This window comes from Opisthocomus hoazin, chromosome 4 (genome assembly GCF_030867145.1).
Source record: "Opisthocomus hoazin isolate bOpiHoa1 chromosome 4, bOpiHoa1.hap1, whole genome shotgun sequence".
Taxonomy (NCBI): Eukaryota; Metazoa; Chordata; class Aves; order Opisthocomiformes; family Opisthocomidae; genus Opisthocomus; species Opisthocomus hoazin.
Genome location: NC_134417.1, coordinates 79,381,090 through 79,399,716, shown reverse-complemented (window position 1 = coordinate 79,399,716; position 18,627 = coordinate 79,381,090). Strand labels below are relative to the sequence as shown.

The following is an 18,627-nucleotide window of genomic DNA, read 5'->3' as shown; positions in this document are numbered from 1 at the left end:
ATGGGACTTACTGTAACTTTTGAAGTCCTTACCTAGAGTATGTTATTTGGAATACTTATCCTTAGCAAATACTTGGAAATTTCATGACCTGCAAATGCTTTTGAATAGTTCATGAATTGCTATCTCAACAGTTTAAATGTGTAGGAGAGAAAGAAGAGTGCACTTTTTATTTAAGATCAATCTTCTTCAGTTTTGTCAATTTAAGCAGAAGAATTTACTGGGAAATGTTTTCATCCTTTTTTATTTGGCTAGAAGATGAGTTACACTAGATACCTAAGTTCTCATGAATGTTTGCTTTGCCTATTTCAGTGATCGCTGTGGAGAAGACCCAAACCAGAAAGTAATCCATGGGGTTATTAACTCCTTTGTTCATGTTGAACAGTATAAGAAAAAATTCCCCCTAAAGGTAGATATACATTTCCAATCTATGTTTTTGATTTTGAATGTTAATCTAGTATATGCATTATTTGTCCTTTAAAAAAAATTCTCCCTTTTAGTTTTATCAGGAAATTTTTGAGTGTCCTTTTCTGAATGAAACAGGGGAATATTATAAACAGGAAGCTTCAAATTTATTGCAAGAGTCAAATTGCTCACAATACATGGAGAAGGTAAGAGATTCTTCAGTATACATGCAATAATGAAAATCTAATGTTGTCAATTTACTGATGATGCATGCTTTCCTTGACAGTTCCCATAGCTGTTCTTTGTTGTATGCTTTCATGCAGTTTAAATTGTGCTTTTTGGTGACATTTTATATAATCCATTTGTTAATTTCCTTCTGTTCGTAGTAGCATAAGATGGGAGTTTTAGCAATACAATGGTTAGAGAAGACTATATGGCAGAGTTGTTACAGAGCACTGTTAAAAACGACATACTGTGAGGTGGATTTTCTTTTGCTATGTGGTGTATGAAGTCAGATTGTAGTTAAATGACTTGTAATTCTTATACCTTGCTTGAGAAAGCAAAAATTAATACAAGACTAGGAGTCAGTTCTGAGTGCCATGCTGTCCACATTAACAAGATAGAAGAGTTGAGGAGCAGGTTGTGAGATTGCTTTTAACCATAAGGAGGGTAAGGTAATGGTTGCACACCTGAGATGAGATTCAGGGACAGGCTAATACTTCAATTATGCCAAAAGAAATGCAGATTCATTTTGTCTATCATTAGCAGTGTGCAGCTGCACTACTCCCCCTAGGCTCCCCTCGTATTCACTGGAGATAAGGACTTTTATGTCAGTATTTGTATGACTTGTTTTATGATAATGCCTATTTCCTTCATCGAAGGGGAGTTTTATTAGTAGCTCAGATGTACACTTATACCTGTTGAGCAGATGTTTACGTACAAGCAGGTGGTTTTGGAACAGAAAAGTGATTCTTACAGTCATAGAATTAGGTAGTACTTTTTCAGAAGGAATAAGAAATATGGTAGGAGAAATTGGGGAAGACTGGTCACAAAGTTGAAGGGAAGAAGAAATTTTGAGATGAGCACTATTGAGTGCTATTAAACATCTAGTGACTGAGCCTAGTCAGTACTCAGAGTATAAGATTATGTTAATTCAGAACAGTCTCATTCAAAACAGCAAATTTAATTTTTCAGCATCCCAGACGTTCTTTAACTTTGTTGTTTTGCATGTCTCTCATTCTAGATACATACATGGTTCTGTATTGGTTATTAGTATTTCATCAGCTCTCAGTTTAAAAACTTGTCTGTAGGTTTTAGGTAGGTTAAAAGATGAAGAAATGCGGTGTCGGAAATACTTGCATCCCAGCTCATACGGCAAAGTGATTCATGAATGCCAACAGAGGATGGTAGCTGATCACTTGCAGTTTCTACATGCAGAGTGTCACAATATTATCAGACAAGAGAAAAGAAGTGGTAAGTCTCAATGGTCACGAAAAGCATGAAGTGATTTTTGTTTTATTCATTTAGCATTTCAATGTATTATCTTTATTCAATGACATATGTGTTTAAGCATTTTCAATTAATATATATTCCTTATCTAGAAAGCCCAATTAAACCCTGAGTGACATTTTTATTTTACCATGTAATTCATTATCATTCTTCCAAATATACAGTCAAAACTTTCTACTGTTAACAACCCTTCTTTTGTTCAGTGCTCTTTCTCTTTCCTTGTCTTGGCTTAAAAACACACTGAAGTCCTGTGTCCTGTAGAATTGATCACATTTTATGCTTGTGTTTTCATTTGTAAATCAACGGCTCTGTCTTTACAGATTTCTTCATCATCATTTGACAGGTCAGGATTATAAAGTATTTTGGCTTCTTTTCGTAGCCACTTTTTATTGTCCTGAATCTTTTGTGAACTCTCTTCCCAAATCCTTTTTACAGAAGCAGGTGCTCTTATAGTTATATTCCCTGCCTGACTAAAAAAATTTTCCTTCCTGATTACTACATGCCTCTTACACTTCAAAGAAGGCTTATTCTTGCATGGAAGACGGTATCTGTTACGTGGAACAAATTATTTTTCACAGTCAAACTCAAATTGTGTCCAATAATAGGATTCAATTTCCAGAGAGTTTCGCAAAATTGATCAGAACTTTGATCCTTGTGCAGAAAAAAAAAAAAAAAGTCATAACAATAGCAGTTGCTTATTTACAGCTTTTCTAACCTGAGAAGAATTTCAAGCCACCACTGGAGGAAAACAAAAAGTCAAGAGGATATCTAAACTAATTTTAGTCAGCTGCTGCTAATGGAGATTTAGGGAGGCCAAGGTTTAAAATAAACTGGCACAATACTTTTTTCATAGTAGTCCACCTTTCCTCTTGGAGTCTCTCCTAAATAAGCAGTATTGGAAGAGTGAGGTAGTCACAATGGCAGCACTCAGTAAATACTGGTAGTGAGCCCTACTCTTTCCTTTTTTTCTTTTGTCAGTGATCCAGTGTATGTTAAAATTTTCTTTCAAAACAGTTGGTCTTGTTTCAGTCTTTGAAAAGTTCTGTGTGAAATTATGATACTAAATTAAATGTTGATTTTTAGTGTTTCTAAGCGCATTCTATAAAAATGTATCTCTGTTACAGACATGGCAAATATGTATACTCTACTTCGTGCTGTGTCAAGTGGTTTACCTCATATGATTCAGGAACTACAAAACCATATCCATGATGAGGGCCTTAGAGCAACCAGCAATCTTTCTCAGGAAAATGTGAGTTTCCTTAGGCAGCTGAAATTACCTATTTGATTAACGTTCCTGATGAAATGTTTACCCTTTTCGTTTTAGTCTATTCTGTTTTTTTATTTTTGTCTATATGAAATTGGTTTGGGACATTATGGATAAAGTGTAACTTCTAATCAGCACGCTTAGCTGCGCAACACATATCTATCCTGAGAGTTGATTGTTGTGATCTAACCAGAAACAACTACAGCTAGATACTTCTCATTGTTGTTTGTTTAATGCTGTCGTGGCAAGTAAGTCCTTTTGTTCCGTGTATGTATTTTTTTTGCTGCATTTCTCTAAGTCAATGACTTTTGCTGTTCTGGTATGTTAGGAACCAGTGATTCCATTTAGTTTAATTATATGTTATTTGTAAAGACTTGACATCGTGTCCGGATTTCAGTGTGGTGTTTTTTCACTAATACCTTTGTAGTCTCATATTTTCATGTAATTTCTAAAAATACTGTAGCTTAATTATTTTACTAAAGTGTGCTAAACCTTTTTCAGTTCATATGTATTAAAAATACTCAATTCCATTTTTGTTCCTCTAGCATTGCTCTTCAGAAACAAAAAAAACAGGCGTTCATTTGTCGTTATATTTGTACATGTGTGCATCTTGCTGTCTAGATCTGTGCTGACTTTAGGGTGGTGTCTTTAGCCATCCAGTGTTTCAGTCTATAATAATACATAGATACGAACTGTTGTAAATTCACTCTCTCACTGACTGCGCAGGAGTGCTTACTCTTCTGTAACTCCTGTGTGCATGCTGAAAATGGACTGAAGTCCTTAGTAGCATAGTTTACTTTCAATTCTAAGTTTGCTGAGCTTATTCTTTCAAACTAGAGGTGTCTACACAGGGAAATGAATGCAGAGCCATGAGGGCGATGAAAATTTGCAGCCTTACGTAGATAAACTCAAAATGTGAAATACTTGCTCCACTGTGTGGTTTAAGTATTTTGTCATCAAAACAGTTTTAATATGTGACGTGAGAATGCACTTAGGGAGTCATGTGATGCAGCCAATGCATTGCACACTCTTGTGTTGCTGCCTGCCAGCTTGTCTGCGTAGGGACTCCTCTAATTCATATTAGTCATTTCTACACAAAAAGTTTAGCTGAAATGTGGCGTACTAAATTTGGTTGGTAACTGTCCTGGGTAGGAAAATTCAAAAGGTTCATCCGGATTTTCTGTCTCTGAAGTCGATGTGTAGGAGAAGCAGCAGTTCACTTATTTCAGTACCTTTTTGGCTTGATTGCTGTATTTACTTGTTAGCATTAATGATTTTTGAAAGAGCTAATAAAGGATTTTAGGGTATGATGGAAAAGATTAGACAGTATGAGAGCAGTATAGACTCAAAGCTGTGTTTGATAGCAGGACTGTAAATGTAGCTGTAGATTTTTATTTCCAAAACAAGCTCAAGCACGGTATTGTAAGAGTACAACAATGCAGAATCGATTCTCTCAAAGACTTAATCATTATTATTTTAACTTTTATCAAAAAGAACCATTAAGAAGAAAGTGTACAACTAATGTGTGTAGGTAATACGACTTTTCTCAATAACTCGCTTTCTGTTTTTTCTACCTTTTTAGATGCCAACTCAGTTTGTGGAGTCAGTTTTGGAAGTACATAGTAAATTTGTTCAACTCATCAACACTGTTTTGAATGGTGATCAGCACTTTATGAGTGCCCTTGACAAGGTAACTGTTACTTATGAAGTAAAAGAAGCATTGGAAAACAAAATGCGGGACCCTGTTTCAGGCTCACCAAAATTCTTCCGAGCGTCAACGCACGTTTCAAAGATAGAGTTCTTGTGCAGTTTTTCTAGTTTAGAAATGCAAGAGGAAAAGATGTGTACATAGGAGACCACTTTAATACTTCCATATTTCCTGAAAGAATGACCTTTCTTTTCATCATAAATTAAAACATAAAAATGGAGCTGACCCATTTAGTGTAAATTTAAGTGCAGATAACAAATAGACAAATTGTGGGATTTGGGACGTTTGGAAACTCTTACATGCATTTGGATTTTAATTTGGTTGCTGCCATAATGTTTAAACTCTGAATGCTGACAGTATTACTCACATGAAAGCCTTGTTTGGATTTTTCAAGTTGACTACAAAGAATAGCTAGAAACTTGTATGATTTCAATCACTGTCACAATAGCCAACTTTTTCCAGGAGGCAACTGCACTTGAAGTTCAATAAGCCTGTTTAGGGAAAGAGGCTTGCTGCTTTTTTCTTTGAAATGCATAAGCATGAAGGTGTTCAAGATGACAGTTCTCATTGTTACAAATTTTAATAAAATTATAATTAATTCTAACTAACTTTATTATTATTGTTATCATTACCATTCTTCTTATTATTAAATTCTGCAAAACATGCCTGAGTACATTTTCTCTAATCCATTTGATGATTTCACACTCTTTCCCATATGTCCGTGTAGCTTTTTTCTAGAGAGTGCACTTACTGCTTTACTATCTATAATTTCCTGTCATAGGAAGCATGTGTTTCATTGCTCCTTTCTGGTATTTACTGTAATTGCAGCATGTAGTTAGAGTCATAGTCTAAGCTTTGATAATTTTCAGCCAAGGTTAGTCTGGAAAGACGTAGTGATAAAGATACCAGTGATAATATCAATAGTAGTTACCCATCTGTATTTGTGATATTGAGAAAATAATTATTTAGTATTTTAAAATGAATGCTTGTTTCAGTGCCCTAATACATTTCTACCTCAGTTGCAGTTAATGTGATGGACCAGAAGGTGGAGTAATACGAGACTGACGACTCCATTTCCTAGCACATAGACGATGTACTTTTTCCATAAATACATCAATTCTTCACTGCAGTGGTCTTTATTACAATACATATTTGAAATCTTAATCTGCTGTCAGTTTTTCATGGTGGATATCAAAACTGCTGTTCTTGCCTCCAGTACTATTGCAAAAGACTGCTCTAAGCTGCAAAGGGTTTAATATTTCATGTCAAGTCATGCATTCCTTTCTCACAGGCATTCTTGGGACCTGTTATCAAGTATTGGAATGTTGAGGCATTGTACAAAATAATTACTTGTCAGTTCGTAATAATAATAATAATAATAATAATGTTTTCCTTCCATAAAAGGAACGATAATTGCTAGGAACTGTGGTCATGCAATATTTTTCATTCAGCATTATTTTAAAAGGGTAATTTGAATGGGATATGTAGTTTAGAAACTAATCTTGATGATTCTGATGTCTTTGTTTACAATTTCCACTTCTAAACTGCCATTATCTCCTTCCTTTCTTTTTCCTCATATTCAGGTTTTCTTCAGCTACCGTATTTTTTGTACTGCACTGCTTTGGATTTCCACTTTCAACAGTATTTTTTTCTCCTCTTTAGTCTGTTAAAAATTGCAACACCAAAAGATCTTTCCTTTCTTACTGTTGTGAGCATGCCACGTGTGTTTTGATCTCAAGATACATGCTGTTGATGTAAGCTGCTGTTGATGTGCTGCTGCTCAAATCTGCTTTATCTGCAATTATTCCTCAGTTTCTTTCCATCCGTACTTCTGGACTGTACATATTGCTGTATACCAAAATCTTCATACTTTTACGTTTAAGTTTCTAATCAGAACTTAATTTGTGCCCCTGCTTTCTGCAATTGACATCTGTTCCTCGACTCTTTCCACTTTTACTTAAATCTCAACTTAAAAATGTTCAAAACAAATTCGAACAGAGTAGTAATTCAAACCCTTTTATTCATTGTTTCTTTTCTGATCCCTTTTGGTGTAGTTCAGTTTTATAGGGTCTTGGATCGTCTTTGCCCTGGACTTTTTTTGATTTCTTTAAATTTCATAAAAGAAAAAGTTTTAAGTAGTTTATGTTTTTTTTCTCTTTGCTCTCTGTTCCTATGTAGGCTTTGACATCAGTAGTTAACTATAGGGAGCCCAAGTCGATCTGCAAAGCACCTGAGTTGGTAAGTGATGTATATTATGGTAGACAGTAATTATACTTTTTTATAACTGTCAAATGAATTGGCATAGGATCCCTCACATGCATATCCATTTTTCATATTAAGTCAGCCACAGGTTTGTATGTCAGTAGTAATAAATAACAACCTGCACACACATTTTGTGGGTGTGCAAAATGGGTGCAGTTGTAGCTTTTGGTATAGAATTTGTATTTGGTGTGGATGTAGTATGTATTGTTTACCTATGAATACAGCCCTTGTAATAGAACATGAGACTGTAGACTGTGACTTATTTCATGCTTTAACTTTTGCGTAGAAGTTTGGAATACCTTGGCATGCATTTGTTCTCAAGCTTGACAAGTAGGTTTGGGTTTGTTTTTCTTTTTTTAACTTGAGCTGGCCAAGTACTGTGACAACTTGTTGAAGAAATCAGCAAAAGGAATGACAGAGAATGAAGTAGAAGACAAACTTACAAGTTTCATTACTGTTTTCAAATACATTGATGACAAAGATGTATTCCAAAAGGTAACTTTTGATATTCAGTAAACATTAAAATGTTACATTTGAAGTATATCCGAAGAATGTGGTTATGCTTTTAAAAATCCTCATATCTGATTTTTTTTAATGCAGTTCTATGCCAGAATGTTGGCAAAAAGGTTAATTCATGGTTTGTCAATGTCTATGGATTCTGAAGAAGCCATGATTAATAAACTAAAGGTAATGTAATATTCTTCTAATGCAGAATAAACATAGGAGTATGCAATGTTGAAAGGGAACAGCAGAGGGTACCAGAGAGAACTTAGCGATTACTAGAAACTGTTTCCAATAGCTGAAAGGAAAAACTGATTTCTTGGTGGTCTATGAAAGACATATGGCCCAGTATCACTTTGGCATTTTAGATTTTTATGAGGTTTTGGGTAGTTTTACGAAGTGTGTTCAAATAATGCGTATTTACATTAAAAAGTACCAAGTACTTTCATAAACTCGCTCTTACCTTTCAATTTTATACAATAACATTGTTCATATAAATCAGTGTACAGAAAGTGAAGCTAAGATAAATCTGATAATTTTCTTTTATAGTGTTTGTCCTCTGTTGTAGCTAGTGTTCTCTGTAAATATTCTAACAACATTTCTGCTGGCTAGATTTTCATATTTTAGTAGTGAATGTGCATAGTTTGTATAACAAGTACTGTTTTCTTTGTGAAACCTGTTACAATATTTCTTCACAGCAAGCCTGTGGTTATGAATTTACCAGCAAGCTTCATCGAATGTATACAGACATGAGTGTTAGTGCTGATCTCAACAATAAATTCAACAACTTTATCAAAAACCAGGACACGATTATAGATTTGGGAATTAGTTTTCAGATATATGTTCTACAGGTACTAATGTATGTTTATTACTATTGAGTTATTTGTACTTAATTTTTATGTTTTGATAAGTGAACGAATTTTCTGACTATGAATATTCTCATATAGAACCTGACACCTTGTGATGATTGTGGAATAGTTTATTTTCCTAGTTTTTCTTTTTAAAATTAACCCACTAACACACTAAACAATAGGGATGTAAAATGCCTTGTGTTCTTGTCTTAAATTAATACCTCAGTGGGGCGTGCATAATGAGTCGTAAATAATAAGGGGTAAATCTGGTCTAAATTGAACGTGTTATGACATAATATACAGTGTAGATCTGTTTAATAGTGTTTGTTTTTCTTACTGTATATATTGTATGAAAATGCTGACGCTTTTATTTTTCCTGATACCTTTAGGCTGGTGCATGGCCTCTAACTCAGGCTCCTTCTTCTACATTTGCAATTCCTCAGGAACTGGAAAAAAGTGTACAGATGGTAGGTTAGTAGGAGGCTTTTTGGAAACACGTGGAAAATCATTCTAACAGAGAAAAACCGTGAATGTTCCCAGGGATGGGGCATCTACCACCTCTCTGGGCAACCTGTTTCACAGTTGCACCACCCTCAGTGTAAAAAATCTTTTCCTTGCATCCAGTCTAAATCTGCCCTCTTTTAGTTTAAAACCATTACCTGTTGTCCGATTGCAACAGGCCCTGCTAAAAAGCCTGTCCCCGTCTTTCTTGTAGAATCATAGAATCATTAAGCTTGGAAAAGACCTCTAATATCATCAAGTCCAACCATCACCCAACACCACCATGCATGCAAATCCATATCCCGCAGTGCCACATTTAAGTACTGAAAGGCCGCAATAACATCTCCCTGCAGCCTTCTCTTCTCCAGGCTGAACAACCCCAACTCCCTCAGCCTTTCCTCATAGGAGAGGTGTTCCAGCCCTCGGATCATTTTTGTGGCCTTCTCTGGACCCGCTCCAATAGGTCTGTGTATTTCTCATGCTGAGGGCTCCAGAGCTGGATGCAGGACTCCCGGAGGGGTCTCACCAGAGCGGAGCAGAGGGGCAGAATCCGCTCCCTCACCCTGCTGGCCACACTGCTTTTGATGCAGCCCAGGATACAGTTGGCCACCTGGGCTAGTGACCGCATGTTGTCAGCTCATGTCCAGCTTTTCATCCCCCGGTACCCCCAAGTCCTTCTCCTCTAGGCTGCTCTCAATCCCTTCATTCCCCAACCTGTATTGATAGCAGGGATTGCCCCAACTGAGGTGCAGAACCCTGCATTTGGCCTTGTTGAAGCTCAGCTGCTTCGTTCTGTTTGTAAATCGTGGCTATCCTTTTTCCAGTCCATATGAAATTTGGAAAAGTCACACAAATGACATACTGAATTTATGTATGTATTTCCATAGCTTTTCTTTATTTTTCACATCTCTCTCCTATACTTCATGATTGATGAGGCAGTTACTAACAAATACAGTCAGATGAAATGGATTGATTCTTAGCTTTAAAACCAATTCCTAATATTTAGATAAAAGAAGATTTTATTGCTATTATTAAATCTGAAGAGATTTAATAGCAGATTAAAATGCAGGTACAGGTTTCTTGTCCTGTATTTCATAGGAGCCATTCAAAGTCAAGCTTCATGGAAACTTCTTTAAAGCTAATTTTGCAAATTCTCAAAGCAGTAAAGGTTTTACTTTGGCCAAATATTCTCTTTTTACATGGAATAGTTTATTACTTTGTATTGTGTTCTAAATGTTATCTGTACAATATTTATGTTAAAATACAGGACATGTGTGTTGATCTTTGCAAAAGTGTGTTGAATGGTGAAGTACATGTTAGGTAATAAAAATATTATTGGACGTAACAGATTTTTAAAGTAGTTTTTATACTTTAAAGTACTGTCTGACCTGAATTATAATGTCTGTTTCTGTGGTGAAGGAGCTTTTCATGTGTTACTACTAAGTATTACAACTATTTATTCTGCTTTTATTTCTGCTGTATTAAATGGCACTTTGTTTTAGCAATATAATAGTTTCCAACCATACTATGGGAACCAGAGAAGGTGACTGACGACATTTTGCTGTTCTCTGTGGGCTTAAAATAGGAGTATCGTCAGTTGTGCCTCAGCTGGAAAATTGTGACAAACTTGTGTATCAGAAGCAGCTCGGAGTCTGGGTTGCTTCTCTAACTTTTTTGCCAGTTCAAAGGAGCAAACTTATTCATGTGTCACCTAGCTAGAACTGATGCTTCGAATTATACTCATAATTCCCTGAGGAAACACAATATGACCTTGGGGAGTCTTTAAAAAGTTGACAATGACTGTCTTTACTGTCAAATTAGATCATTTGACCCATGAAGAGAGAGTTGTCTCAGGATTTAGAAAGAAAAAAACATCTTGCAGTTGCACTTCAGAGTACGGAAGTACCCCTGTAACTGGGCAAGCTGTTTAGCAGCTTTTTCAGGCTCAAAGACTGCTGGAGCTTCCTATAAATACAGATTTATTTGAATGGTATACAAATACTGGGTTTCATAGTATGTAAGTTTGTGGGTGGAGAAACACCTGATTCTTAAGGAGGTCAGAAGTCCCCCTTTTTGTATTTTCCTTTGACGTTAATCAGAGTTGCCAGATCGAATCAAAGTAAGCCAAATTGATGTGTACACCCCTACATGGGGAGGTTTGGTGCTTTGAATCTGCATAAGTTCTTCTCATTGCCAAAAGGTAGTTAGACCTTAAATCAGGATTAGTCTGCAAGCCACACCGTCTTATTTCTTTTGGATGGGAAGGGTGAGAGCAGAATTTCTGATATTTTTTTCTTAAAAAAAAAAAAAAAAGAAGCTTAGTTACCGAAACTGAGGTTTAGCAGGCAGTTGCTAGTATATGCAGCCTGATTTGTTCCTGTTGGCTATAGGGATAACACATAGGATTAAGATCAAATTTATATTTTGATTTTTCTGTTGGATTTTCAGCCAAATTTCAGTTATTTTCAGAGGAAATCCAAGAGAATGCCATAGCTACTCAGATGCTACTAAAAATCCCCATTTTTATGTTTCTCCATACAAGCAAAATGATCAGACTATTATGTTACATATGTTAAAATAAAACCTGGTTTTTATGAGCTTTGCCACAAACTTCCACTTTAGTCTTTGGAGAAATTCTTCTTTTCCTTCCTGTCAGAGTAATTTTTCTGCATCAGTTTAGCCCACAGAATATAAGTAAGCTGAAAGCCACGTCCTCAAAAGTTGGGGGTTTTTTTTAATTTTCTAGAATATCTGTATTTGTTCTTCAAAATCCAGTGCTTCGTTTCGTTTCCTAGGGCTTATTCTCTCTCCACTGCTTGTGGTTTGCAGGAATGGCAGGATTGATGGATTGCAAATAATATGAGAATAAGATGATTTTGCTCCTTCCTGTAAATTTCATTTTTCTTATCACAGTCCACAGGTCATTTAAGCCCTTCCTTCTCTTACTCTCTGTTGGTGAAAATTACATTTAAATGTACGTAAATATAGCTTTGAAAGAATCTTCCAGGAATTGGATTCCTAGAGTCTGCTGGAAAGTGATCTCATTATAGTCACCAGATTTGTGCCCTTTAGTGCCAGAATTCAAACTGCGTAGCTAACTTTCACTTATACAAAACCAAAAACTTCCATTTCTTAGAGAGAGGAATTTTAAAGTTGTTTTTAAGGCCTTTTCTTGTTTAGAGGTGATTTTTTTTCATATTCCTGTTCTGCTATAGATTTGTGTGCGTATAATTTAAATATCAGGAAAAACTGCTTTCCATAATGACTGATGTAGCACTTCTTATAATGACAAGAAATTCATGTAAAATTCAAAAAAGAAGGAAGAAATTAGCATTTCTACTAATGCTAGTTGTGCGTATAAATTTTTTAAAACACTGATTTTGAGGGGATGCTTCAGTTTTTGGGTGTCAGCACAACTTCGAAATGTTACTGTCTAAATCATAAATATGTCCTTCTTTGTGAAGAGAGGTTTTGGAAGGTTTCACCACAAATTCAGGGATCTGTGCTCACTTCTTGATTCTGAGACATTTGCAAACTGTGTAGTTGTGTGTAGCCTGAACCCAAATTGGAAGGTGGCAAAAATTTTGCCTACTTTCAAGCTTCCTCTTTTGGAATTCCCCCTAAAAATATGTTCAGGAGGGTAAGATGAGATTTGTCATGAAAGTGAATGAGTATCTTACTGTGGGAAATACCTGTTAACTAAAAGTTTATGTTTTTTGAAGGATGTTGTTAAAAAAAAAAAAACGGTACAGTGGATTTTCTGAATTTATTCTGAATCGGACATCAAAGCCATGGAATATAGAATCATTTCACCAAGGTGAAAAACTAAAAATGCATGTGTTTTTATATGGTATTGGAAAGAACAGAGTAATAAAACTTAATAAAATTGACTGCTAAAACCTCCTGGAAATTCTTTTAAATTCGGTAGAGTTGATACTTCTTTCGAACACTGTTTAACTGTAGTATTTCATGCTTTGAAAGTATAAATGTGTCAACAATCTTTTTGATTTAGTCATCAAGTGATAGGTTAATAAGTTCAAGTAGTCCAGTAAATGACGGATGTTCAGTCATTTACTGATGTTCAGTCAGAAGATTACCCATCTTCTAAAGGAAAATGCTGTCATGAATTGATCTGTTATGTTTGCATCCAATATGGTGAACATAAACCCAGTATTTCCTCACTGCAGTGGTAGTGTGATAATAAACTATTGTAAGTAGTTATATGTGTGACTAATTGAAGTTCATTTTGTTTTGCAGTTTGAATTGTTTTACAGTCAGCATTTTAGTGGAAGGAAGCTTACTTGGTTACATTATCTTTGTACAGGTAAAAATAAGTGCTTTGCTAAACTTTTGCTCTATACAGCTGACAATTATTTGTTAAAAGTCCTTTTCAAATGGCAGCAGACTTTGGGGTTATTATTTTGCATATAAAGTCATCTGACTTATTTTGCATTATAAATTAATTTAATATTTGTTGCTTAGTATTTCCAAAATTTATGTTGTGTAAACTTGCGTATGTCATCTATGTAAAGTAAAACTACTACTACAATTGTACATTCTTAACTGCGAAACAACGCAGCAGAACTGCTGAGTCAATAACAATTGCCCTGGAATTGTTTCTGTAGTATCAGATGTCCTTTAGATGAATATTAAATAATTTTAAGAATACATATTACACTATTTTACTCATAGACGTAAGCATCTAAGTAAATACTTACATATATTCGCTTACGTTTTTTATTTACTGTATTGTATTATATGTTAAAAAACATCTTAGAAGATTGTAGCTTGGTTTAGTAAGTATCAGTCAACAGTATTTTATTTTTATTTCAAATGCTTTCGGTTTCAGGCTTTAGGAACTGAGCACCACAACATCTTATGTGGAGGTGAAAACCAGACTAGCATACAATATAATGTGATGAACATTTAGTTCTGATAATAGAAGGTTGCTGTTAACTCACACTCACCTTCACACAAAAAATCTGAACCTGCTTTCAGGCAGATTTCTTCAATGCTTTTTTACTTTATTTTATTTTATTTCAGGGGAATTTAAAGAATATCAGCATATTGTGAATAATTTTACTGAAAAGTCTTTTATTTTGTTTCTAAATCTTTCCTTAGAACAACTTTCCTGTAATCACTGTTCTGTGATTCTGTGTAAGCTATTACTATTAAAGTTTGTGCATTGCAATGCGTTGAGGCTATTTGTAATTTCCTTTTTTAATTACTATATATTATATTGCATTATTCAAATTCAACACTGTAGGTTTCTTTTTTTCTTGCAAACACTACTGTTCTAGTATTCATGGTTAATCAGAGTTATTTTTGTTGCAGACCACATTCTGTATGTGTAAATTCACAACATTGATTTTCATCTTCCCGTTCCGAGTGTTAAATGCATACTTAGGTGTGAACGGAATGTCTTGGAAGTGCACGAGGAGCTCTGGTGGTTAGGCTTTGCGTGACTTTTTAGCACATTCCATTAGTTTATGAAATACTGCTTGTATCATTACAGGTGAAGTAAAAATGAATTATTTGTGCAAACCTTATGTAGCCATGGTCACAACATACCAAATGGCAGTGTTGCTTGCCTTCAACAACAGTGAAACTGTCAGTTACAAGGAGCTTCAGGACAGTACACAAATGAATGAGAAGGAACTGACAAAAACCATCAAATCCTTACTTGATGTCAAAATGATCAACCATGACTCAGACAAGGTATGCAGTAACAATATAAAAAAGTTTCATGTTTTCAGTCTTGTGATTCTTTTATTTGTTGAGGGCTTTTTTTTGATATAAAAGAATCAACTGTTTGCTCTTTTTTTTTCCCTAAACTGTATTATTGACCCTTGTGAACAGTTATAAATCTGTATTTATAAGGAAAGTGACGGGAGGAAGGAGATTATCTTTCTTTGCTCTTTATGCCTATAACAGTATGGTATGCTGAAGAGGTGGTAATGCTGGGACTCTCTGTTTTGGTTGCATTTCATCTACAGGGCTGTGGGCTCGCTGCTGTTGGAGGGGTCTTTAAATACACTGCTTTCAAAGTTGTACTGAATCATGAGAAGCAGCCCGAGTAGTAAACCAGAGAGTCTTACAGAGATCCTAAAAAGAAAATTTGGAGTATTAAGAGACTGAAAGCAAGTTTGCTGATGACACCAAACTGGGAGGTGTGGTAGACACACCGGAAGGCTGTGCTGACATTCAGCGTGACCTCGACAGGCTGGACAGTTGGGCAGAGAGGAACCTGATGAGGTTCCACAAAGGCAAACGCAGGGTCGTGCACCTGGGGAGGAACAACCCCATGCATCAGTACAGGCTTGGGGTGGACCTGCTGGAGAGCAGCTCTGTGGAGAGGGACCTGGGTGTCCTGGTGGATGACAGGTTAACCATGAGCCAGCAAGTGTGCCCTGGCTGCCAAGAAGGCCAATGGCATTCTGGGGTGCATTAAGAGGAGTGTGGCCAGCAGGTCGAGGGAGGTTCTCCTTCCCCTCTACACTGCCCTGGTGAGGCCTCATCTGGAGTACTGTGTCCAGCTCTGGGCTCCCCAGTTCAAGAAAGATGAGGAGCTACTGGAGAGAGTCCAGCGGAGGGCTACAAGGATGACGAGGGGACTGGAACATCTCTCCTATGAGGAGAGGCTGAGGGAGCTGGGCTTGTTCAGCCTGAAGAAGAGAAGGCTGAGAGGAGACCTAATATATACTTACAAATATCTGAAGAGTAGGTGTCAGGAGGATGGGGCCAGACTCTTTTCAGTGGAGCCCAGCAACAGGACAAGGGGCAATGGGCACAAACTGAAGCAGAGGAAGTTCCCTCTGAACGTGAGGAAGAACTTCTTCCCTCTGAGGGTGACGGAGCACTGGAACAGACTGCCCAGGGAGGTTGTGGAGTCTCCTCTCTAGAGATATTCAAGACCCGCCTGGACAAGGTCCTCTACAGCCTACTGTAGGTGACCTGCTTCAGCAGGAGGGTTGGACTAGATGACCGACAGAGGTCCCTTCCAACCGGTACCATTCTGTGATTCGGTGATTCTGTGAAGGTAATAGCAACTGTGTTCTTCCTTGCTGACATATTACAGGAGGAGGAGGGAGGAGGAAAGGGAGCAAGGGGGCTTGTGTGAGAAGGTTTTTGCTGCAATTAGCCAAACTCTGTCATTCCATGAGTTTCATGGAATTCCGGTAATAGTCTGAGCTTTATTTGTGGTTAAGGCAATGGTTCATACAGGTTCTGTTTCTCACTCTGCCTGATGTCATCTACCTGGACTTGAGCAAGAAAGCATTTGACACTGTCCCACATGACATCCTTGTCTCTAAACTGGAGAGGCACAGATTTGATGGATGGACCACTTGGTGGATGAGGAATTGGCTGGATGGTCGCGCTCAAAGAGACGTGGTCAATGGCTCAATGTCCAAGTGGAGACCAGTGACGAGTGGTGTTCCTCACGGGTCAGTACTGGGACCGGTGCTGTTTAACATCTTTGTCGACAACATGGACAGTGGGACGGAGTGCACCCTCAGCAAGTTTGCTGACGACACCAACCTGTGTGGTGCAGTCGACATGCTGGAGGGAAGGGATGCCATTCAGAGGGGCCTTGACAGGCTGGAGAGGTGGGCCTGTGTGAATCTCATAAAGTTCAACAAGGCCAAGTGCAAGGTCCTACACATAGGTTGTGGCAATCCCAAGCACAAATACAGGCTGGGCAGAGAATAGATTGAGAACAGCCCTGAGGAGAAGGACTTGGGAGTGCTGGTTGATGAGAAGCTCAATATGAGTCGGCAGTGTGTGCTCGCAGCCCAGAAAGCCAACTGTGTCCTGGGCTGCATCAATAGCAGTGTGGCCAGCAGATCGAGGGAGGGGATTCTGCCCCTCTGCTGCGCTCTGGCTCACCCCACCTGGAGCCCTGTGTCCAGCTCTGGAGCCCTCAGCACAGGAAAGACATGGACCTGTTGGAGCAGGTCCAGAGGAGGAACACAGAAATGATCAGAGGGATGGAACACCTCTCCTGTGAGGAAAGGCTGAGAGAGTTGGGGCTGTTCAGCCAGGAGAAGAGAAGGCCTTTAAATACCTGTAGGGCCCTACAGGAAAGCTGGAGAGGGACTTTTGACAAGGGCGTGGAGCGATGGGACAAGGGGTGGTGGCTTTAAACTGAAATCGGGTAGATTTAGATTAGCTATAAGAAAGAAATTCTTTATTCTGAGGGTGGTGAGGCACTGGCACAGGTTGTCCAGAGAAGCTGTGGCTGCCCCCTCCCTGGCAGTGTTCAAGGCCAGGTTGGACGGGGGTTTGAACAACCTGGTCTAGTGGAAGGGGTCCCTCCCATGGCAGGCGTTTGGGACTAGATGATCTTTAAGGTTCCTTCCAACCCAGACCGTTCTGTGATTCTGTACTTCTGTATGACCTTCGTGAAAACAGTTATCCTTTTCTCCCATACAGTGAAGGGCACAGATATCTAAGAAACACTATAGAAGTGCCTGTGCATGCCACACAAACTTCAGCATGTGCTTCCACCTAGCCTAGAAAGCTCAAGCTGTTCAGGCAGTATCAGGCAGAAGAAACTGAGATAAGCCGTTCACTTCGCTTACAAGAAGAAATCCAGAGCTGCTCTGATAGCTGCTTTTTTTTTAACCAAGAAAACATTAGAAAATGGCAAGTGAGATCACAAGGAAGATCTGATGCTTGGCTGAAGCATGGGACATGGTTCCAATATCTGGAAATGAGCTCAGGTTGGAGCAGTGTCTGGGAAGATGTCTGTTAAACCATGGGTGAAATGAGCTATTACAGAAAACAGTGAGATTTTTCATAATCATAGAAAGTTACCCATTATTTAAAGGATTTACAAGTATTTATATGTCATATAAGGTTTGTTCAGTTTCCTTAAGCATATGTCATTGGAGAGTGATAAGCATAGCTTTCCAACCCTTTTTAATGTTTACTACTGCATTTTCTGGTTCTTTAACTTGCAGGCTATTGTATTCAAACATCTCTGCGAATTCAGTTTTCCTTGTGCTCCATGAAGTAATGTGAAAGCTGATCTGTAGACAGTCTATCAGCTTACTTATTGAATAAGCCAGTGAATTTTAGTGGCTTGAGCAGTGAAATTAAATACAATAACTACTCTTTACCTGTATCTGAGCACTAAAATGTACCGTTTGTGAAATGTTGTAGTTTGCTTTTGTTTGTTTGGGTTTTCTTGAAAGAGAAAAAGAAAAAAAGAAAAGAAAAACTTCTGGCTAAATCTTTGTTAGTTCATTAGAATCATACTTTTTGGAGTTCGTGCACAATATACAATTTAGTTTGGTTTATACTCAACCCCGTATGCACAATAGTGCTAAAATTTAATGTTAGCATATATTTCTTAAAGCTGTTGATCTTTGCCCTTTCATGTTAAATTTTCTATGCTATGGCTGGATATTATAAAATATTATAATAAAGAATATTGGTTGCAGAATATAAAGTTAGAATGAATATTGTTTTGACTATATATTTAGATAAATATTGACTGTATTTACTAAAGTATTTGCTCTTGAAGCAATCATGGTTTGGTAAGATTCGAAAGTGTAAGAAGCCCTCTAACTTTATTCTGCGGGAAGTTGGTAGTACTTGTACAGACTCTTGCCTGGAAACTGCAA

The 18,627-nt window shown here is 37.4% G+C and overlaps 1 protein-coding gene across 3 annotated transcripts in view; it reads left to right on the top strand.

The window, feature by feature from the left end:
- The window catches only part of CUL2 (cullin 2), a 60,194-nt gene that overhangs the window by 30,462 nt on the left and 11,105 nt on the right, over positions 1 to 18,627 (top strand). For all 3 annotated transcript variants that reach the window (XM_075419694.1, XM_075419693.1, XM_075419695.1), the window contains 12 exons: positions 310 to 406; positions 498 to 608; positions 1,713 to 1,875; positions 3,036 to 3,160; positions 4,758 to 4,865; positions 7,062 to 7,121; positions 7,512 to 7,640; positions 7,746 to 7,832; positions 8,345 to 8,497; positions 8,887 to 8,964; positions 13,256 to 13,322; positions 14,514 to 14,716. In XM_075419694.1, coding sequence (XP_075275809.1) covers positions 310 to 406; positions 498 to 608; positions 1,713 to 1,875; positions 3,036 to 3,160; positions 4,758 to 4,865; positions 7,062 to 7,121; positions 7,512 to 7,640; positions 7,746 to 7,832; positions 8,345 to 8,497; positions 8,887 to 8,964; positions 13,256 to 13,322; positions 14,514 to 14,716 — 1,381 coding nt within the window. The remainder of the gene's footprint in view (positions 1 to 309; positions 407 to 497; positions 609 to 1,712; positions 1,876 to 3,035; positions 3,161 to 4,757; positions 4,866 to 7,061; positions 7,122 to 7,511; positions 7,641 to 7,745; positions 7,833 to 8,344; positions 8,498 to 8,886; positions 8,965 to 13,255; positions 13,323 to 14,513; positions 14,717 to 18,627) is intronic.